This window comes from Meleagris gallopavo, chromosome Z, assembly GCF_000146605.3.
Source record: "Meleagris gallopavo isolate NT-WF06-2002-E0010 breed Aviagen turkey brand Nicholas breeding stock chromosome Z, Turkey_5.1, whole genome shotgun sequence".
NCBI classification, from domain to species: Eukaryota; Metazoa; Chordata; class Aves; order Galliformes; family Phasianidae; genus Meleagris; species Meleagris gallopavo.
In genome coordinates, this window is record NC_015041.2 from 31,651,018 (window position 1) to 31,673,906 (window position 22,889).

Sequence of the window (22,889 nt, forward strand, 5' to 3'; positions counted from 1 at the left end):
AAGAAAGAAACCAGCATTTACTGGTACATGGGGATTTCAGTTTAAAAAAAAACAACAGGAAGGTAACTTTCAGAGGAAGTCATACACTGAACTAGCTACGGTCTATTGAGGAAAGATTGTTAGTTTCTATAAGCAAATTTATTTTGGGATACATTTCTATTACATTCACTGTCTAGTATCTTGAATATTTTCTCTTGGGAGTTTTCAGCTGCCATGTAAGTTGCAAAAGTAGGTTTCGTAAAGAGCTAACTAATGTGCCTTGTTAGATGGTACAGCTTTGGGTTATGGCATTCATAAATGAAAGTGGAGAACACACTCAGTGTTAAAACAGACCCCATTTCCAGCTGTGATTGCCTCCACTTTTTGCTTCTCATGAAAGGTTCTCATACCTGATTCTTGCAAATGTGCTTTAGAACCATGGGAGTTCCTCTCTGCCACCTTTTGGAGCAGATCCCTGTTGCCTTTGCCTGTTCAGAAATAGCACAGAGCCAGCTCTCAGCCATCATCACACGGCTGTCCTGGCATGCCCAGCACTAGCTCAAGCAGGTGCCCAGTGTAGAAATGCCTTTATGTAGCAAATAAGCCTTGCAGAAAGGATTGGTTTCACGTGAAGGTGGTTATATGAGATTGCAGCACAACTTAGATATTTGGTGTGTTGGGTATGTGTACTATACCCATGCCTGAAATCTGAGGAGTGAGGAGTAATCCAAGCACAAAGTATGAATTCGTACATTTTGCATTGCAGGAGTTTGTTAATGTTTAGTTGTGTCCATGTGGAAAACTTGGACTGTACTCAACAGTTACAGCATAAAGTAACTGTAGGACTAACAGAGATGAGTGTTATTTGTGGCTGTGTCTCAATCTACACAGGCCCTTGCATCCATAAGGACAGTCCTATTCTTTTTTTTTATTGTTGTTAGGTTCCATGATTTCTTCAGACTCTCTGCTCCAAGTACCCTCTGGAATCCCTCAAATGCATTTAATTTCACAAACAGCTTTGTTACCTGCCCAGGTGGGGTAATTCTGTATAGACTTTGCCTTTGTTGTGCATCGGGAGCTCTCAGAGGAGGCTGTAGTCAGGGGCAGAGGTGAGCCTTGTGGCCTTCTCCCTCCAGCAGCTGGCAGTGGAACCACGTTCCAGCTGGGTGCTCAGAACGTGCTCACCAGGAGATGCTGGTCCTTGAATGAGCTTGTGGGAGGGACACGCTGATGCTGTTTCTTGAGACTCCTTGTGTTAACTTATTTTTTATTTTTATTATCACTTTCCAGACTCTAGGGGGACTGTCCAATGGAATTCACTTTTCTCTACCCCATTTAAAGTGTACGGAGTCTTTCTAGAAGAGGTCCTTTGGCTGCTCTCGTAACAGGAGCTGCCTGGCCTCTGAAAGCTATGGGAGTACAGCTGTTTGCTTATAGCTCCCGCAGCTCCAGATAATGGCATCTCACTCTGTGGGCTTGCATCATGGTGTAAAGTCTCCAGGTGTGCATGGCCTCTGCGCGGCCAGAGGATGCCATGCTGAAAGTGCTGAGAAGAGAGATTTGGGGGTGAGGGATGAGGTGACATGAAGAGGAGAGGAGGGCAGCTGCCTCTTTCAGTCCGAGGCCATGGTGGCAGGGAGGATGGGCAGCAGGGCTGATTTATTCCCAAGTGCGAGGCAGTGGAGCTGGTGGTGCTTGCAGGAGTTTAGGGGTGATGGGAGAGAACAGAGGGGGTGGTGGGATTTCCTCTGGAGGAGTAGGGAATGGAAGGCTATCAGATACAGCTGATGATGGGCCTCCAGCACCACACTCAAGAGAAAACTAGTCCGAAGAGGAATGGCTTCAGGAAAGGATGGGAGGCAAATATCAGGTTGCAGAGATGGAATGCTGTGAGGCAAAACAGAATTGTTGTCAGCTCTTTTGATGGACCTTCTTATAAGGCCAGCGTGGTCTTCAGCAACGTAGAAACTCTGGCTCTGAAATCTTACCTTGCTTGTCATTGTCTGAGATATCAGACCAGCTTATCTGGTCTGGATATCAGTTGTCAAGTGACTTCAGAAGTTAGCCTGTGCTGCTTGTGCTCTGATCTTTACTTCAGAGGAGAAGCTTCCTTCCGTGCATGCCTGCCCAAATGTGCTTATGGGAGAAAGGGATTTTTTTTTTTTTTTCTGAGGTTGTTTGGATATTGGCTGTCAACAGTTCTGGGTTGGATGCTATTCTGTGCCTGAACAGAAGCTGATTTCTTCCTATCCGCTCCAAAACTGCTTCCTTCCACTTCATTTTATTTTCTGGACTCTTCATTTTATTTTCAACTGAACAAATGTAGCTTCTTTCAGAAGGCATGTAAACTGGTTGTTGCTTGTTTGTTTGCACACACATCAAGAGTTTATACCAAAATAGTTATTGTTTAGGTTCACTTGAACTCCTCATGTCATTCTTAAATCTTGGCTCTGCTAGCAACAGCATAATGCTATGCTGATAGATGTGTTGCAGATCTCCATGTGGTACAACAAATAAGAAATTAGTAAGATCCCATAATTAACACAGTTATTGCTATTGCTGCTGTGTGTGTGCGGAAATTTAATACACTGACTTAAATTTTCCTAAAAGGATGCTTAAAAAGCTTATATGTAGGACATGCACAGATAAGAGTTAGTGACTGTGCAGCGAGTGTTTTCCTTCCACTTACTTTTTAAGTGCCTGCTTGTGCCTCAGTCATGTGTGTACATATTAAAAGTCAAAGCAATTTCTCCTTGGCATTTAGACATTGGCTTTGACAGTGGCAGCAGCAGGGTAGCAAGAAACCTGCCTGTGCAGAATAAATCATAGGGTCACGGCCTTATCATGTATGTTTGTCCTGCTGCTGCTGCAGCTGCTTTTGAAGCTAATGAGAAAAGTGCCACTAACTGAAACAGAATTGGCTGGCTGACACCATTTAGACAAGTTCTCAAAGGGCAGAATGTTTCTGTTTTTTTTGTTTTTGTTTTAAATGTGGAAAAGGTCATCCATGCAAGAGATTAGTAGATACTGTCTCTGACATTAGAATACTCTTCGATTTCCTGGAGTTTAATTCATATAAATGTTCACCAAAACCTTCTGCATCTGTTCACAATCCATGTGTATCTGACATTCAGAAGATGAGGGGCAGTGGGCAAAACTAAGTCCGTAATTTGAGGTGTTTTTAATTTTGTCAACACAGTTTGGTTCAGACTAGTTACCTCTATGTGGACTTTTAAAATAGCCCAATTGTCTTTGCCTGTTCTAAATGTAGGAGCATGTTTATCCTGGTTCGAATATGGGTGGGTCCTTCTTTTACTGAAATAAAGGAGACCACCTGCTTTTATTTGTTGGTGTGTAGTGAAGGAGAAGGTTTTTAAATTTACAGCTGCAGGAGAATATCATTTATAAAGCCAGTTGGCAAAATGCAGGTTAAGTGTACAGTGGGATGGATTGAAAACTGAAAGAACAGTTGGGTCTGGAGAGTGGTGGTCAGTGATGCACAGCCTGACCAGAGGCCAGTCAGCAGTGATATTTAAAATCTTAATGAATGATCTAGACAGTGGAACAGGGTGCTCTCTCAGCAAGTTCACAGATGGTAGAAAGTGGAGCGAAATGACTGATGCAATGAACAGTTGTGCTGCCATTAACACAAACTTGGTCAGCTGGAGAAATGAGCAGAGAGCAATCTCATGAAGTCAGAGGAAATGCAGAGTCCTGCTCCTGCAGGCACCCCAGGAAGCAGTACATGCTGGTGTTGGAAGCCCCTCTGTAGAGAAGGCACTGGGGACCTGTGCAGAGAAGCTGCTGACCATGAGCAAGTGTGATTGTGGCATAGGAGGCCAGGACTGCATTAGAAGGAGACTTGCCAGCAGGAAAGGGAAGGGATCTTTCACCTCAGCATTAGTGAGACATATCTGGGTGCTGGGCCCTATTCTGTGGTCCCCAGCAGGAAAGGCACAGGCACACTCTTCAAGTGCAGCACAGGGCAAGAAAGGCCTGTAGCAAGGAGAGGCTGAGAGGTAGGCTGGTTAGTATGGAGGAGACTTCTGTCTGTATAAATAGCTGGTGGAAGAGAGTGAAGAAAAGGGAGTCAGACCCATCTTGGTAGTGCCCATTGACTGGGCATGAGGTAATGGGCGCAGTCTAAATGCTGTAAACATGAGATTTTTTTTTTTTTTTCCTGTGAGGATAGTCAGTGGTAGGACTCAGGCTGCTTGGAGAGGTTGTGCATTCTTTGGGGGCATGCAGAACCCAGGCAGATGCAGTGCTGGGCAGCTGACTGCTGGGGGCTCTGCCTGAGCAGGAGGCTCAGCCTGCAGAAGACGCTGACCTGATCACCTCCAGAATGAGGTTCCTCCATCACCAGTGCCTGCAACCTCAGCCTTTCTCTGAAAATGCTAACTAGCGATTAGAAGGGGAAAAAAAAGGATATTTTCTCTTGACAAGTTCTACTGGATGCTCATTTCTGGCCTGTAAGAGATGTGAATGTCTTATCAAGCGTGGCTCAGATCTTGATCATTTTTTTCAGACTGTAGTTGGAAGAATTATTTTTATGTCCTACATCTTAAATGAGATTACGTTTTGCAGTCACAAGTTGACCTACAAATAATAAAAAACAGGAAAGTTTTCATTTATGTCTGCTAGAATTTACTAGAATGTAAATGTACAAATGACCATCCTTCTTTTGTATATGTATGATAATGGTTATTTCCTTTTTATAATTTGATTTTAACGTGTAATTTAGAAAGATCTGTATGATAGTTATACTGGGTTTTGCAAACTCATATATTAGAAGTCTGGATTGTTTAGATATAAAGTTATAATTGTATACTGGCTTGTTTTTTTTTACAGATTCTGTACAAAAGCAGAAGACTGATACTTGGATTTTCCTCCTCTTGTGCTGTTGCTGTATTTTTGTTGTGTTTTTTTTTTTAACTGGCTTGTGACTTTGGCTAAGTAACTTGTTTACTCAGGTTCTCTGTTTCTCCTTAAGATGAAAAAGGATGAAATGTTCCTTATTTTCCTTCAGCAGCTTCTAGTTCACTTATACAAAACTACTTTCTAGCTTACAGTGATCTGTGTTGAACACAGATATAAAACTTTATTTGCAGGAGCTACCTTTACTTATGTCTTTATCTGGATTATCTCAGTTATTCAAGTCTGCCATAGTTCTTTTTAGAGTATGAATCACATAAGCACTGCCTAAGGAATGAACTTCAAATTAAATTCTGTGTTTTTGAAGATAAACAAATAGCACTCAAAGTGCATCCCAACATAAAAAAAAACTCTGATATGTTTTTATGATATGTGTAAAGCTAGTTGAAAATGCTGTTCCTCTTAATTTTTATTGCAGCACGTCTAACACAGTCTTATTCCTCTTCTGAGAAGTGTTATGATCAAGCTTGAGTAAAATCTGCTAGTAGTGACATGTAGGTTAAAGAATGAGCTTACATTATGGTGTTCTTCAGCTCCGGGCTGCTCAGGAGTGATTGCTCGGAGATATGATTTAGCAGAGGGTTGTTAGAGTTGGGATGCTATGGTTAGGCTGCGGTTGGATTTGATGATCCTTGAGGTCCATTCCAACCTGAGTAATTCTATGATTCTATGATTATTTTCCCATGAAATTGTTAAATGGCTCTGATTTATTTTTGGTCCAGATGTCTAGGTAGCTAACCATGGTACATCAGCTAAATTTACTTGGAATGCTGTTGCTGTCTTTGTGTATGTTTGGAAAGGCCTAGTTGCAGGAACTGCTGTAAAGCTGCTTAGAGCAGAACTGAGCCTGTATCCAACAGGATCACCTCTTCTGCAGGTTTTTGTCATTGCTGAATTAAAAACGTCAGTCCGTTGTCACACAAAAGGAATCTGAGCACATAGATTAGCATGGATTTTTCTTTTGTATCTTTCAAGGACATGAAAGACCTAGTACTTGTTTACATTTTAAGCACTCAGTTCTACAAAACATGTTGACATTTTAATCTGTTATTTGTTTCCAAACTACTGTTCTGATTTATAGAACTCCTACATGGAAAATTTTGCCTGTATGAATTAGGAGAGGAAAAGTTCTGACTTGTATTTAAAATCCATATCCATATAGTCTCTTGTAAGCATGGTTTGCAGATTGTACGAAGGTAGGACTTCATTTTATCCAGTGCTTCTGCTTGTAGTTTTTCAGATACTATTATTCCTGCCCTTGCTGTTTTTCCAAGGACTTTATAAAACTGACGATATTGCCTGATTTATGAATCTAGATACTCAGGTTTCAGTAGCCAGGAGGAAAGAAAATCATGAAGCTAAAGCTTAATTGTCTTCACTGTACTTTAACAAATATTTTTCACTTATTTATGCTGCAGTATAGTTTTGGAAATCCTGTGCAGGATCAGTGCTGTCACAGGATGTTGCATCTTCCATTTTCTTACTAATTCAAACATGTTGAGAGGTGAATTCAGTGAAAGGGTATGGCTTACAGTAGATTTCAAAAATTTTGAAAATTTCTAAGATGCTTTACGATTTTTTACATGGATTTCCCCGTTTTACTGAGATGGTTGTTTTAGGGCATCTGGGCAATTCAGATGATACTTTGGAGGACTATAGAAAATTGCTTCCTACGAAGTTCATTCAACCATTTTGAAGTGGGCTGGAGCATAAATAGAGCTTGTTGGATGGCTCCAGAAAACAGCTCACTTTTCAGTAGTTGCAAGCATTTTATTACTGCACAGTTAATACAGAATAAGGCAAGAGAGATAATAAAGGCATTCAGAGTAACAGTCTCGTGGATTAAGGTAGGACGCATTTGAGCACTTCAGTGAAATCTGAGCGAGTTTTGGAAATTGCCCAGAAGAGGAGACTCACTCCCATCTTCAGTTTGGGGATGAGATTTACATTGCCATTGATTCCTTGCACTGATTTCTAAATTCTGTTTCCTCTACTGTTAACTTTGCACTGCTATTTCAGGTTAACCTGTTTGTTCTGCTGTCTGTCATCTGTGTGCTGCTGAACCTGGCTGGATTTATACTGGGATGTCAGGGTGCTCAGTTTGTGTCCAGTCTACCGAGATGTGATCTGGTGAGCAGACAGTGATTTATGCGTATTTTGATATATTTATGCATGTTGAGACCATAAAATGTTCTAATGTTGAGATGCAGGTAAGGCAATTAAAATGCAGCATGTTGGATTAAAAAAGGCAGCTTGTTCCTTCAGACCTAGACTCATTTCAATTTGCGAACAAACTCGCTGAAATCCACAACAGAATTTTTATATCTCTGTGTATAAATGCTTGCTTTTTGGAGGTCTGGAGTCTTCATAAGCTGTTTATCTCCCACAGGTAAAATCCTTCCAGAAGGTATGTTGTGAATGGTTTTAAAAGAATGTAATTGGCCCAGAAATGGTTTTGTTTGACTTCATTGATAGCTGGCCTCTGTCTTAAACATCTGAAGACACATCTGAAGACACATTTAATTCTGTGCATTGGGTTCCTAAATATATCTTGAAAAAATTCTTCTTGCCAGTATTATGCACTGACTTTAATGTAAAGACCACTTAAGAATGAGCATAAGGGATTTTTACAGACATTTGACGAAGATAAATGTGCTAACTCATTAGCTCATGGGTGGAAGTTTTTCTACTTTTGCTTCAGCCGGCTGGGACATGTTCATACCTCGCAGTGAAAACCATGAGAGGAAAAAAAGTAAGGTAGATTAAGCCATACTGGATTCTCAGAACACTTGTACTGCAGGAAAATCCAATTTGCACTATAATGCAAAGATTTTTATCAAATAGGTGATGTAAGAAGCAGAAGAAAGTCTGTTTATGTGCAAGAGCCGTTGGAGTAACTTAGTGTGGAAGATACAGAATCAGTTGGTAATAAAGATGATTGTGTGTTGCAGAACTTTTAAGGATGGATGGAAGGATTTTCAACTGTTGATTTTTACTCCATGCTTCACAGAAAGCTGTCTTTGGTAACTTTGTCAGTTAGCCTAGTGCAGTGAGAGTTCCAGATTGTAAGCACTTGATACTAAGTATGGAAGCAGTATGGAGAACTGCTAACGTTATTTGAGACAAGGTGGTTAAATGTTTCAGGAATTTTAGAGTACTCTGTTGCTGGAAGCAGCAGAAGGTACAGTTGAAAGATGTTCCTGAAATCATGAATTATTCTGTGTTTGTGCAGGTGGAAAACGTTTCACACTGTAACTAGAAAATTTGGCAGCTAAACAAACAGTTATCTCATGGCAAAGAAACATTAAATTTCTACTTGAAAACTAAGATAACAATATGAATTTGGAAGTTGTAAAGAGCAGTGATATGCAGATATAACTATTACTGGTTTGACTGGGTTGAAACTACTGTTTGGATATCATTCCATGTGTAGAGATACAGAACATACCCATGAATCAAAGAAGATGTATCCGCTCCAAACATAGCATGGCTTACATGTCAGTCAAGAAAGAATTTCCAGGCTGCTATGTACTTGCAGGGGTTGGATAGTAAGATTGTTCAGTAGTCACCATAGCATTAGTTGTTTTTAAATGTTTTGAGTGTATTAATGTTTTGTTTCAGGTAAGAGATGTTTGTAAAAGAGCTTTATGATGCATTAATCTTGGGCATACTGAACTGTACAAATCTAATTTCGTAAGTCTGTATGCCAGTCCAGATACAGTTTAACATGCATGTTCTATGTTATGCAGCTAAAAATGCTGTGTAAAACAGCTTATACTTTAAAAAGTGGGTTTATTTGTTTCTTTAAAGGTGATTGTGGGTGAAAACAAGGTTTGTTTCTGCTGTGAAGAATTTCATCCTTCTAAATGCGTCGGAAAAGTGAATGTGCTGAAGCTCTACCCAGTGAAGTCATGCAGTGCTGTTCATGTCCTTCTCAAGGTACCCTGTGTTTGCTGATTAAAATGACTGTTTTGATAAAGTCTGAACTTGTGTTGAACAGTGCTGAAGTGGTGATTTCATTGTGAAAAATTATGTTATCTTGTGGTTTTATATACTGATAGAAGATTTGGGGTTTTTTGCTTATCTCTGGGTCTTGCACAGTGCAGTCAAGATGATCCGATGTAGAGTTCTTGTACTTTCTGTACTTTATGCAATCAAAGCTGCAGTTTGGTTCTGATGAGACTGCATGAGTAAACATGCTTAAGGTTAGGCTTGTGATTAGAGGCCTCTGTCATCTCTTTTGGTAGTCTCAGTCCTTCTTAGCTTAAAAACTACTAAAATACAACTTCAAGGTCGCATCATCTTCATCTATAAAAGAGCTTTAACATTTCTCTAATGGTGATATCTCACAGTTGCATTTCCCACAGAAAAGCTAAGAGGAAGACTGTAATTCTTGGATGAATAGATGGCCTACAGATCACATCTGAGTATAATTAAAGCCTCCTGGATCTCTGTCAGGAAACACTATAGGGCAAAACAAGCTTTAGCAAATTATTACAGTCCTGGAGGTCATGAATGCAGAAGTCTGCATCACATATTTTACTAAGAACTGTCATGGTCATCTTTGTGTTTTCTGTATTTGTTTTTTCTTTCTTTGGACATTTACAAATACCTTGATTTAATCTTTTGATTTCCATAATCTTCATTTTCTTCAGAAAGTTATCTTTGCTCTTTGTGCCCTGAATGCTCTCACCACCACAGTTTGCTTGATAGCAGCTGCCCTGCGTTACTTACAGATATTTGCAACAAGAAGATCCTGCATAGTACGTGAGTGCAAGGCACTGCCTGATATAAACAGTCATACTAACATTATTACTAGATTACACAGTTCAGTAATTTGTTAGATTTCAGTTGGAAGCTTTGTTAACAGAAGTTGCATTTGATTAGGATGAATCTCAGATTTCTACAGAAGATATTGAAGAACAAGGTCACATTTCAGACCCTGAAGATTTTGCTCCACCTGTGCCACCTCCATCATATTTTGCAACATTTTATTCATTTACTCCACGAATGAGTCGCAGGTAAAGCCTCAGATGCTCTTTCCTTCTTACTGGAACGTACTAGTTTCTGTATTTCTTGAAATTCAGTGGGGTCTTGTGGGTTTTGTTACTCTTCATTTTGCAGTAGTTACATGCTTTTCATAGTAAGTGGTGGGCTGGCTTTGTTTATTAGTTTTATTACCCAAGTGGGGCAGAATATTTATAGGCAGAGATAGCATGATGCTCAAGCAGACTGAATCACTGGATTCATTTAAAACTCTCACATTTTGCGGTGTGCAGGAGCATATTGTTTATTTCATTGCTTCATCAGGAATAGTGCATGTGACCTCATGGGTCTTGCTGAGGTAGTTACAGTTTCTGTTGCAGGATTACCTAGAAAATGATAAGAGAACAGTTTTACACTGAAAAAGCCATCCAAACTTCACTGAAAACAATTGATAAATGACAGTTGGTTCCAGCACCTAATGTGTTTGCTTGTTTAACAGAGTGGTGCATGTAGCCCTCTCTCTGGCAGCAGAGGTGTCTTTTGAAATGTGCTTGTCACAACTTCCCATCCTGGGAAGGGGCTGTTGTCCTTGTCAGGCACAGCAGCCTTGATGTCATATCTTTCGTGCAGCAGTGTTTCTCTTTGTCTTTTCAGCACTGTATTTCAGCCTTCTGCAGTTCGGAATAATGCAGCTGCCTCACCCATTACAGCATTAAATCTTGCTGGTAACAACCAAGCACAGATGACAGCTTTGTGAAGTGAGGCTGCTTCTGTGAAGGCACTGAGGCCAGTTACGTGGCGGTGCAGAATTCACAGCAGCAGACCAGCCTCTTTTCTTCCCTGGCAGGCCAGGCACTGTGTCTCACCCCGGAATGGGCTGAGGCGGGGCTGAAGAATAGCCTGGCCTCTTCTTCACCCTGATGCCTGTCACCTGCCTTCCTGGGCCAGGCACCTGCAGTATGAAGGAGGCCAAGAAGTCTACCTCAGTCAAGTTTAAAAATATTTATTATTTGGGGATTGGGCATTTGCTGAAGTGCTAGTCTGTTTGCTCACATGGTGTGTTCTCAGACCCGATATGCTCTCAGACTGGCCCCACACCATTTGTTTCTCAGAGGCTCTGTGCTGTTGAGAGAGAGTGTGCTACTGCTGGGTGGAGGTGTGAGAGCAGGAGGTGACAAAGATGGGCCCTTGCCTGCACTCAGAGTGCCTTCCATGGGTGCCCACGGACAGCCTTTGCTACTCTTTCCCATGCCACTTCCAAACCCCTGTGTCACCATTTTAGCAAGAGTGGTACTTGATGATTCCTCATGCATGCACCTAAATCTTTTGGTTCTGTAGATGTAGAGAGTGGAAATTAGGAGGCAGAGAACAGAGTGCACTTAAGGGAATGCTTTTCTGGCTGCATGTTCTCTAGTGAGATGTAACACAATAAAATTTTTCTGCAGCAGTGATTTTCAAGATCTGACTGAGCTATGTAGACCAGCTCATGTTTAAAAATGAAATCAAACTAAGGTTCAAGATCTGTTTGGTCATGTGGTGCAGTGGCTGTAAGCTCAGCACATATGTAGAATAATTGAAAAATGTAATGCCAGAGGAACATTCATGTCAACTGATGGAAAGCTCCAGATGGTTTTGAAGCTTTTTGGGGCAGATGAAGATGGCTGAAATATTTCTCCCATCTTTTAAATTAAAAAAAAGTAATGGCTGGCTACCAAAATTATTTTTTTTTTTTTTTATCCTTTTCCAAATTTTATTCCTTTCCTGTGTAAGCAGCCTTTTTTTGGCATTTCCATCCTTTCTGCCCCTTCAGATCATGACATGAGGATACTTCTCATAGCTATTCTTGTTTGCTTTGTGTACTGAGAAGCCTTAGGCTTTTGGGGAAAGACTCTCCTTAATGCACTGGCTCCGTAGACAGAACACATGCCACTGCTGGCGGGAAGGCAGGAAAAGATCCAGAGAGCAAAATGCCTGATTGCTTGAGGTGCCTGTTTCAGGACCAAGCCAGTACCTAAAAACACAAGGAAAAGCAGAGACATCTTAGGCAGGCAGGTTCAAAGCCTTCTCTGAAGGCTGTACAGACAAACTCCCCTTGGCAGTCAGTCCATTACCACACTGTTCCAGTGCCAAAAGCAGCATTTGCTAACAAGAGTTTCTCCAGAGGATGCTCTGAATTCTTCCCCTTGTGAGCTGCCTTCTGAGAGGAAGATGATGCAAAAAGAGGTCTGGGATTTCTCTGTATTTGAGACTTCTTTAGTGAAAATTGAGAAGTAACCTTTACCATGAGGTTTGTTTCCCTTGTGTTACAAATTTGCCTTTGTGAACTGATGGCCTGTAATACCCTCAGCCAAGCATCACTGCAGAAATAGCCTTTAGCCTCTTCCTGTGCAGCTGCATCAGAACATGTAACATGAAACTAGAAGTCTCTTGAATTTCAGCTATAATTAGGAATTTAATAGTTCATGACAATCAGAGCTGGGTTACGGTGTTTTGAACACCCACCCGTATTTGGATCTGTGAGGTAAACCTTGGTTTCTGCTAAGCTGCACCTGCAGCAGGCTCGGCCTTGGTTCTGCGTGGGCAGAAATCCTGGTGGCTGCGCTGCAGGAGCATTTTCTTGGCAGCCATTTCCTCCTGTGCTGGGGGGTCTGGTGGCTCTGGGCGGTGTTAGGGGCTGTTACGTGGGAGCCCAAGCTGGAGCAGGCACAAGGTGCTGGCAGAGCTGTTTCCATGCTAAGGGGATCCCATGTTAATGGCTCTGTGTTGTGTGCTACAGGATGTCGGGCCGTGATGTGATTCCACTGCCGCACATTTATGGAGCGAGGATTAAAGGCACTGAAGTGTTCTGCCCCCTGGATCCACCTCCTCCTTACGAACATGTGGTGAACCAGATTGGCTCTGAGCAGGTGTGTTTCGGAGGGGTCTCCAAATGTCATCTGTCTGTCTGCTGTAAGAGTAAGATCAGCAGCTCACCTTGAAGGCTTTCTCCCAGTTGGGCATCATGGGAGAAAACTATGTTAGCATGGAGGAAGGATCAGGGTATGCAGCAAAATGTTATCCTAGAGAGCTGTCGTGCTGCCTTTCTGCTTTGCTTTTGTTCTGTGTCTGTACTCCACCTATCTACATCAAAGTCTACCATATTCACTGATCCTTTTTTGCTGCTGTTCTGAAGAAGATACTTTTTTTTTCTGCTGAAACTGCTCAGCAGGATGAAACTGGCAGAACTGGATGGTAACGATTGATTAATAGAAATTCACTAGTTTTACAGTGGAGAGAAAGCCAAATAACATAGTCACTGTGCAATTACATTCACTGCACAGTTCATTCTCTTAGGTGACTGTTGCAGTTCTTGAAAAGTACTGGAAAAAATGGTGCTGGTTTTCATTCCTCAGCTTTTCTGTTTTATTCTAGGAAAGCGGACTGCAAGAACCAAGTGAGGTGTTGGTTTCTGCTGAATCAGCAACAGGTGGCAGGCAGGCCTCTCAAGGTAGGAGCATTTTAAAATTTGCTGTAGAACAGTTCTGCCCAATCAAAATTATTTCATACAGTGTCTGGCTTTGAAAGCCAGAGACAAGAATTATGATTGGGCAGCAGGAATGGGGATTAACACTTGAATTACAAAAAAAAGCGCGTTAACAGCAAACAACAAAAAGGAAGAATATTAGATTGCTCCAAGAGTAATGCTTCCTATTAATTTCCATGGAAACTATAATAGCTAGAAAGAGCACAATAACACTATTTGATTGAGCAAGTTCTCAGCTGCAAAATACTGTTTTTCAACATAGTCATCACTGTTAGCTGTATGTTTTCACCAGCATTGAACAAGAGCCTGCATGCTGTGCTTATAAAATTCTGCACCGCAGATGTGACCCATTGTTGCTGTTGCCACTGCTGAAAAGCACTGCCCCCTCCTTCACTGTGCTCACATCCACTGGTTGGGCTCTAGAAATGTTCAGTGAATGTCACTGGGTGCCATAGAGGAAATCATATGCCATCTCTTTGCTTCATCCGCACTTCCATGTCAGACGTCATTGTGTCAGAGTGCCCCTCTGCTGCCATCTGTCACACGGCATCAACATGTAACAGGATATTGGTGGGAAGGTTCAGCCTCTACTGCCGTACCACCATGGCTACACTACAAGTGGATGCTACATTTTTCAGCATTATTTCAGAAAACTGTGGAAATTGCTCCAAGCTGTTCTCAGCATAAATTTTCTATTTGTTGCTGTGTGCAGTTGCAGTTAAAATATTGCTGGATCCCAGGTAAGCAACAGGCAGCTTTTTCACTACAGGCCTGTTAAAAATTTATTTTATTTTCCATTTTAACTTACCATTGCTGTACAGATTGTCTTTGGTGCTACGAATGGCTGTTTATCCAGTTGCACGATGATCACACCACAAGAATATTGAGAAAAAAGGCACTTAAAACTTCTTTTTCTCCTGCCCCTGTGGTCTATGGACAGTTTTGACCATTTAGCTTCACACCAAGCTTTTTCTATAGCTTGCCCAGGAAGTCAGCAAATGTCAAAGAAAAGATTTAGGATTTGTTTTTTGCATTTCCATAAAACTGTACTGTAATTGAACAACAGTTCATTCCGACTTTCCTTACGCTCCAGCAGTCAAACTGAAACTTCTGAAAATCGACACATGTTTCTGGTATTTCATCAGTTGTGATGGCCAGAAATTCAAAAAAGTGGTAGTACAGAGTTTTGTTCTGAAGGCCTCCTTGTAGATATAGTGACAGTTGCTTTCTCTGGGTGCTTAGAAAACAACGGATATACGAAATGATACAGGATAGCAAACGTGTGGCTGCATGGTTCCTGCTTTAAGTCTTGAGAACAGAAAATGGAAAAACTATAGAAGAGGCAATTTGTTGTGAAGGAGAGTCAGAAAAGTTTACAAAAAAAAAAAAAAAACCATGATAAGGCATAGCTTGAGGTGTTGTATTTAAAATCTTCCTTCATAAGCAAGCAGATTTGAGCACATTGTACTCTCCTCCTCATCCTTTTAGTTTATTTGTCCCTCCTTATTTATTTATTTTTTTTAAGCGCTCTGTAAAGTGACTTTTAACTCTCAGCCTGGCCGAGTTCAAGCGCAAGCAAGCGAGCACATTGATAGAAATAATAAGCAGTATTCCTTCTACATGCCTCAGCTTTGCATGGGCAGTGAATTTAAGAAAAGAAAATACACTGAGCAGTATCTCACCCTGTATTAATATCACTGGATATGTACCAGGTCTGTACTGGTTCCTTTTCTTCATAGCACCATGAAAGGTGCTGTGCTCTGGGCCATAGCCAGAACAGTGCTACTGCCCTGCAGATGGTTGCAGGGGCAGAGCACCTGCAGTGAGGAGTCTGGAGCACGCCTGGGACAGCACAGGTGCCTCGGGGCAGGGAGGGACAGAGCAAGGAGCTGTGCTGCAGCCGGGGCAGAGAAACGCCACCTGCTGTCTCAGCTGATGTCGAGTAACAGTCTATAAATAAAAAGTGAAGTTATGGCTTATGCTGGCAGTCTGCTGTGCCAGGCATTTCTGTTGGATGCCACCATTGGAGCAGGTGGGCAAGGTGTAGCTCCCACTGGGAGTGAAGCCTGCAAGCTAGGTGCATCCCAGCTTCAGGAGGGACCCTGTCAAGCCAAATAGGTGTTTCTCAGCCAATTGTAATAGGAAGACTACCTTCTGAGGCCTGGGGGTGCTCAGCAGCTGCCCTTGGTAATTGCAAACTGGGAATTTTCAGTACACACTCAGCTTTAAGCCTTACTCCTTTTAACACCTGTAAAGTTAATATGGATTTTCATTAAGGTCATGAAATCAGTTTATTCTTCTGAATAGTATTAAAAACCACCCTCACCAGAGCATCAGTACCACTGTGTCTAAAGGAGTGACTGCTAGCACAGCTCCACTGGAATTAGAGAGTTTAAATTGGCAGTGGATTCTCCTGTCCACCTTGGCTCTCGGTCTGCCATGGTTTGTTTCTAGGTCCTGCTTCATGGCTTTCCAGGGCTTGCCCCTTCCTTCTTTTTAGAAGATTCTAGGTTGCATTTGTGTAGAAGGTAAGGTGCTATCCTCAACAAGTAGAGATCAGCCAGAACCTAATTTTGCCAAGTGCTTCATCCACTGGTATAAAACAAGGTCTTTAATTCTTGATGACTGATTCATGAGCTACATAACTGCAAGCAGTGTCTGACGTCTGTAGTTGGATGCTGTTTTGTCTTAGTACTTCTGTGCATATGCAGAAGAATTGTAGGCATTGTGAGGTTTAGCTTTCACTCTGGGAAGCCACCCTTCTCTCCAATCAGGTCAAGATTTCTGTGAGGCAAAGCTGTATTTGCTGTTATTCCAGTTGCGTGAGATTAATAGGTTTCTGTAAAAGTTCAAGCAGACTTCAGATGAGTGTTTCTGGTGAGTGCAGGCAAATGGTTACATAGAAGCACTTCTAAGCTTTTGTGTCCAATCATTACAGCTATTTGGGGAGCAAAAAAAATCAGTCATCTGAAATGATTATGCCCTTAGATCTTTCTTCTAACTACTTTCCTTCACTACTGCTATTCTTGATTATTCAGGTGAAGAAATTCCCAATTTCCCCAGCAGAACAAGCCTTCCACCTTCAGCTGCCAGCCCCATGCCTGCAGAAGTTCACAGGAGAGCCTTCAGTCCCTTACAGAAACGGTCTAAAAGTGACCCTGTGCTACACTGCGGGTTGCCACAAGGTGACTTGACTTTCTCTGTCCTTGCTTAGGTAATGAACCCTTAGGAAAACATCTGTCAGAGAGCGTTAGCACCCTCAACCCACAGAGACCAGCTCGTCTTCTAGCTGTGCCTATGTCACAGCAAGCAGGCTGTGCTTTGTCTGCTGCCCACGTGCACTGCTGCCAACACCTCAGTTTTACTTTGTCAGTAGGCTTTCAACTCTAGGAACAACGTCTGCAGCAGGCAGGTGTCTGTGATCCCCTGCAGTTGCTGTGTAAGAGTTCTAGTGTGGCTGCACAGCCAGAAGTCCAGAGTCTTGCAGTTTTTATTGCAGCGTGTTGGAATCCCTGTAGTAGCTGTTGATGTGCACTGGTGCTCACAAAACAGAAATGGAGGAGTGTTTGTAATGATCATTTGTTTTGAACGCTGAAGTATTCTTAGTATTTTATGGCACATGTTCATGTCTCCACTGCATCATCTGTTCATGTCTCCACTGCATCATCTGTTCATGTCTCCACTGCATCATCTGTTTTCTCTTTTCCTCCTATTAGCTTCCACCACCGCACCCCAGAGAATCTGCTGCTGAAGCAGTAGTTAAATGACACACAGCGCCTATTCAGAGCAGAGAAAGCAGAGCAGTGTGTTTCTGCTGGAGAGGCAGTCTGTCAGCCAGAAGTGTTTGGGCTGATGTATAAGGTGTTAGGCCTATTCAGATTGGATGTGGAAGCTGAATATGCAGCCACTGCAGAAAGGGAAGTCAGCTGCTAAGCAGCAGAAGCTGCTTGAAGTTAGCTTGTGCTCCTCTTCCTGGAAAATTTTGGATCTGCTCCTGGTGGTGATGTATTTGGAATAATGCCGTCTTTGAAGAGCTATTTGAGCAACTTATAGGTGTTCTTACTGTTTTAACATGGCCAAAAATTAGTATTATTTAGACCAAAGGTGGATTTTTAATCAGACTAAAGCCAGCGGAACTGATGCTCCAGTGTCCCTTGTTTTAGTCCTTCTAAGGTCATTTTGAATGGCTTTTTAATGAAATTTCTGCTTTCTAGTATTATTAACTCTCTCTTTGGGAAATAATTATTTTTAGGTATTTTGTGAACAGTCATCTGTTAATAGCGGAAAGTTACAGAAGTCTTGGAAGGGTCATAAAACCCACAAGCCGTGTTTAACCTGCTTTGCATGTCAACACTAAGACTAAATACTCATCCCATCTCTAATCAATGGAGGAACTGACCAACACAAAATGGAAAAACAGCAGTCAGGAAAAACTGTAGTGTTCGTCCCCATGATATGCACTCAGCCATAGTGCATATGTACTGTTATTTTACAAGTGTTCTCTGTAATGTGAATTACAATAACGAAGAGAGCCTTGAACAATATCCTTACCATGCCAGACTGTTAAGTTTCACTTGGTTAAATTGTGTAGTGCCTCATCACTGAATTGGTATGGAAGTATTACTGGGTATTTGTGAACCAGGTAAATTGTTTGCTTTGTTGATCTTTGTCTTCAGGTCCAGTGCTCAGCTGTGAGGCTGCAACTCAAACTGAAATAAAAACACAATTCAACACTGTCATGTTGCGGAACACTTTGAGAGCAAGACCTTTGAGGTCGAGACCCCAGTCTTTGATAGACTACAAGTCCTACATAGATACCAAGCTGCTTGTGGCACGGTTTCTGGAGCAGTCTTCTTGCAGCATGACCCCTGATATACATGAGTTGGTGGAAAATATCAAATGTGTTTTAAAATCAGATGAGGAACATATGGCAGAAGCTATCACCAGTGCTACCTTCCTTGAGCAGGTAGTTTCATTACTTACATTTGTAGGCTGGCCTTAGTTTGGGAGTATACAGTTCGCAACTCTACTTCATGCGCCAGTGCTTTATTTTAGCTTAGTGTAGGGAATGTATAAGAGGCAGAGAGGCTGTGCATGTGGGGCATTCTGGCCTTGTGGTTGATAAAGCAGGGTAGGTTGGAAGACTGCAAATAGAGTCATTAATCGTGGGGGAGAAGAGAAGCAACTGGCAGGAACAGAGACTGATAAGAACATTGTTATAGAAACCCCCTGGAAACAACCTTTTGGAATTTGTTTCCAGAATAAATATAAGACTTAAATAAAAATAGACGCAGTAGTAAGGGAAAAAAGAAATCAGAAGGTAGAAAAGGTGTGCTTACAGTAATAGAATGAGTGTCCAGTTGCTTTAGACTTTCTAACCTTAATCAAACATGTTTTGGCTGATTTATAAAGCATTTGGAAAAATGAGTTGATTTAAACAGGGTGTGAATGATCTGCTGTGAGAGTTGGCTTTGATTTAAATTGTCATGCAAAACAGGTTAAAAAATAAGCTGTGGAAGTAGCAGGATTTCCAACTGCAGAAAACACAACAAATTTGACAAAAAAAACTGCTGAAAGATACTTATGGGAATTTTATTTTTCACACTGGTCTGCAGCTTGATAGTTGAGTGGCTTCTGCAGGGCTAAGACATTCGTTTAAATAATACCTGACATGAAATGGTTTGGTCTTGTGCAGTTTTCACCAGAAAAAAAAAAAAAATTAGAAGCTGAAGAATAACAACACTCACTCCTTTAATCTATGGGACTTTTCCCATCATCTCTCTTAGGCAAATACCAGCTTTACTATGAAATGCTTATTTATTTATTTAGAGAATGAGTAATGCACTAGGTTCTTCCTGGTTGGCTAAGAAATCATTTTAATGAAACAAGAGGTTGAAAAAAAAACCCTTTATGTATGTTTGCTTGTTAAAGGTGATGGCACCTGCCCAGCAAGATGTGGGGCGCAGGGCCCATGTGCTACCTTTCAGACAGCACCCTGGATTGCTGCACCTGGAGAGCTGTGGTGATCTGAGCACTTTCACAACAGGTGAAGATCAGCTCTCAGAGAGGAGAACCCAGAGGACAGAACATGAACGGCCTCACAGTCTTATTGGAGTTGTCAGGGAAACTGTACTTTGAGTTGGTTTCTGTTCTTCAGTAGAGCATTTCTGTCAGGCATACATGTGGCACAGGAAAATCGTCTCTGGCAAGTAGTGGATAAGTGTGTTGCTAATCCATTTTTATATCCTCATATTCAAGACTGCAAATGGGAAGCTCTCATAAATCTCTTAAGCATGTTGCTAACAGTCCTTCCAATTAGGCTGTTTAGTTGCAACTAGTGTCTTTATGATTGATACACTGCTGTTCTATTGCACCTCTGTAGGCTACTGCCACTTAGAATAGAGTTGTGGTGGTTTTTTTACGCTATTTACAGGAGTTACAGCAGAAAGGCTCTGCCTTGGTTCTTCTGTGCTCAGGCAAGCAGTTAATTCATGCATGCACTTTATATCTCGTGGAAGAACATGGCCAGAGTTGAAGCCTGTTTATGTAGTGTATACTACTGTAGTTCTATTGACTTTTAGCTGGCTTGTCTCACCTTAACATAAAAAAAAACACCTCTGCTAGTATCAACTGCCATCCATGCTGGAAGCATTTACACAGCCATCTCAGATTTTCTGCAGATGTGCATGGGATTACTTACTTAATACTATTTTGCCAACCCTAACCACTAGGCCATAGTGACCCATGAATTTACAGTCTCTAGTTAATAGACAGATATATATAAGCAAGCTGTTGGCTGCACGTAGTTTGTAAAGCTCTGTTCTGTATCTATGCTGCTAACTGGGAATACGCTGTGTATTTCCGTAGGCTGGGATCAGCCACATAGTTCTGCTAGACAAGGCTAGTTGCACTCTTCTGTGTCTCGGTAGGACTCTTGCTGCTATTTTATGGCTTCATTTAACAATTAGTAAACAGCTTTAATACTGAGAACTTACTTAAAGGCTTTACAATGAGTTTTAATTAGGCTCTTTCAGAAGAGAAAACTGTAGTTTTACTTATGAAAGACAAGTGAAATAAAATGGTCATCTCTGCACTTGACTTCTTGTTTTATTTTGGCCTGGTGGGGAAATGCACTGTCATATTGGTACATTTTGCTCTCAGAATTAAGAGCAGAGCAAGTAAAAGTTGAGTTTTGTCTTGTAGACGAAAGAAAACATCACAAGAACATATTAGTATTTATCTCAGGTGTTGTATGTATTTTGCATTACATGTAAAACTCCTTTTTTCTTGTTAAGTACATCAATTGAATTGCTTCTGTGAAAGCATGCAAGTTAGCTCATTGATGCACTGTTTGGCTGAGCTGGAATATAAACATATAAAACGAACACCAGGTTTCAATACTACAAATGTATGGAATGCTGAGGAGTGAGGACTTCCAGGGGAGCAGTCATGCCAGGTTGGTGGCAGAGAAAACGAGAGTATCCAAAAGTATTTGGAGAAAGTAGAAAAGGTCACTTCTAGATTGTTTTATGGGTACAGAGGTAGCCACCCTCTTCAAGCAATACCCATAGCTCCCTTCTCCTATGTGCTGCAGTTATTTGCTATGCACTGGGGTCTGTGAACCCATCTCTCCTAACTAACCAGCATGCTAACTAACCATTAAGTTTCTTTTGCTTCCTAGGAATTCCTGCTGCCTTCCCTCAAGAAAAGGTCAGCATGCAGATTCAGGGATAATTCTTGTATACAATAATTCTATCTGTTAAATATTATCTATCATCTTCTTATTTGAGTAGGTCGATCTCATCAACATCCTAGTCTCCAAATCAGTAGTTTTCCTCATGTACTATGACTATTAATATATATATATTGTGTGGAGGCCAAAGAAATCACTGCTTAACAGTTCTTAGATTGCTGAACAATGAGGAAATCCACTAGCGGGCACACGTACAATCTGTCTGGCCATTTTATGCAGCACTTAAAGTTATGAAAGAAAGCCCTTTATTGTTATCTCTGTAAAAAAGGCACTTGGAGACCTGGAAAGTATCATTTGAAATGCAGCTTCTGAGAACGAATGTTATGAAGAACGAGGGCAGAAATGAGTACCCTAGTTTACAGTATCTAACTGGCCTGGGATCAGGGTACAGACATTTAATTCACATCCCATCCATGCAGATACTACCCCATTTTCATTGTTCAGGAGGCTTTCTTAAAACAACTCCATTTGCCACTTCTACTGTCAAACAAAAAGGATGTTCAGATAAACTTTCTGCTACACTTATAGATGAAGGCAAGGATGCAGGAGTTGCATCAGCTCCAGCAGGCACCAGGAGCTGCCTGCAAGTTCCCTGCTCAACAGCCACCCAGCTGAGGTCAACCCGTGGCCCAGGAACACATGGAGCACAACACAGCTGTGTTGTGCTCCTTCAAGAGTACTCATGACAACCCACAGTGCACAGAAAATTCTTTGAAGCTTCATCTGAAGCAGTGTTTCTTTGTTGGCTTTTACTGATTGAATTTCAAATATTACTCCTAATCAGCATTGGGTTATACAGATATTTTTTAAACTTTTGCAGAGGCACTTCCCTGGGCAGCCTGGTCTACTATTAAATGTGGAGACTGGCAGCCCTGCCTGCAGGGGGGGAGGTTGGAGCTTGATGATCCTTGAAGTCCCCTTCCAACCCAAGCAATTCTATGATTCAATTACAATTTTTAGTTTTGCTTATCCAAGGCCTTTAAGAATAAATCACGCTGATGACCTGAGCAGAAAAACAGTGGTTTCAGAAATTGTATTAAGCAAAATAAATATTTAGTAAAATTTCGTTTATGAGCCTCCCACTCCCCAGATTCAGTTATTCAGGCACTGGAATGGTATTTCTGTGATTGATATAAAAGACATCTTGAAATTACCTCCTTTTAGAAGATTCAAACATAGAATGAATTCACATGGCAAAGATTGTGATGCAACATTAGGTGGGAAATCAATTTCATTTAGAAGCATTAGTGTCATTTATTAACTGAAAATAATGCTGCTTTAAAAACAAAATTGACAGTATTGGTTCACATCTGCAGAAATACATGTACTACTACTCCAAACTGGCTAATAAAAAAGAAGTTTGGTTACTTTCCAAGCACTCATGCACTCAGTACTGGCAAGCCAGCCCGTAAAATTAGTATGAGCAAACTCTCAGCCTTGTCTGAGGTATTTTTGTTTTGTATTTTATTGTTGCAAATCTTACAGACATTAGCGCTCTGTTAAATAAAGGAATGTAGCACAGTACATACATCACAACAGAACAGCTGGCAAGGGCCTCCCACCCCAAATAAAACCACTCCTCTTCCACCCCCTCCCTCCACCCCCAAATCAAACCACTGCAGCGTCATTACAGAAGTCAGAAACCTGTGGCAAAGAAACAGAGGAATTACATTCAGTAGATGTGCAGTATCAACATTCCAGGCTCACATAGAT

At 41.4% G+C, this 22,889-nt stretch overlaps 1 protein-coding gene across 4 annotated transcripts in view; it reads left to right on the forward strand.

Moving 5' to 3' along the window:
• Nucleotides 1-20,521, forward strand: part of FAM189A2 (family with sequence similarity 189 member A2) — a 23,427-nt gene extending 2,906 nt beyond the window's left edge. The window contains exons 3-11 of one of the 4 annotated variants that reach the window (XM_010725721.3): nucleotides 6,934-7,044; nucleotides 8,725-8,853; nucleotides 9,570-9,677; nucleotides 9,802-9,935; nucleotides 12,677-12,806; nucleotides 13,312-13,387; nucleotides 16,462-16,608; nucleotides 18,100-18,389; nucleotides 19,355-20,521. In XM_010725721.3, coding sequence (XP_010724023.1) covers nucleotides 6,934-7,044; nucleotides 8,725-8,853; nucleotides 9,570-9,677; nucleotides 9,802-9,935; nucleotides 12,677-12,806; nucleotides 13,312-13,387; nucleotides 16,462-16,608; nucleotides 18,100-18,389; nucleotides 19,355-19,561 — 1,332 coding nt within the window. In that variant the 3' untranslated portion in view covers nucleotides 19,562-20,521. The remainder of the gene's footprint in view (nucleotides 1-6,933; nucleotides 7,045-8,724; nucleotides 8,854-9,569; nucleotides 9,678-9,801; nucleotides 9,936-12,676; nucleotides 12,807-13,311; nucleotides 13,388-16,461; nucleotides 16,609-18,099; nucleotides 18,390-19,354) is intronic. The other 3 variants (XM_031557316.1, XM_031557315.1, XM_031557317.1) reach the window with 3 other exon arrangements.
• The last annotated feature ends 2,368 nt before the right edge of the window (nucleotides 20,522-22,889 follow it).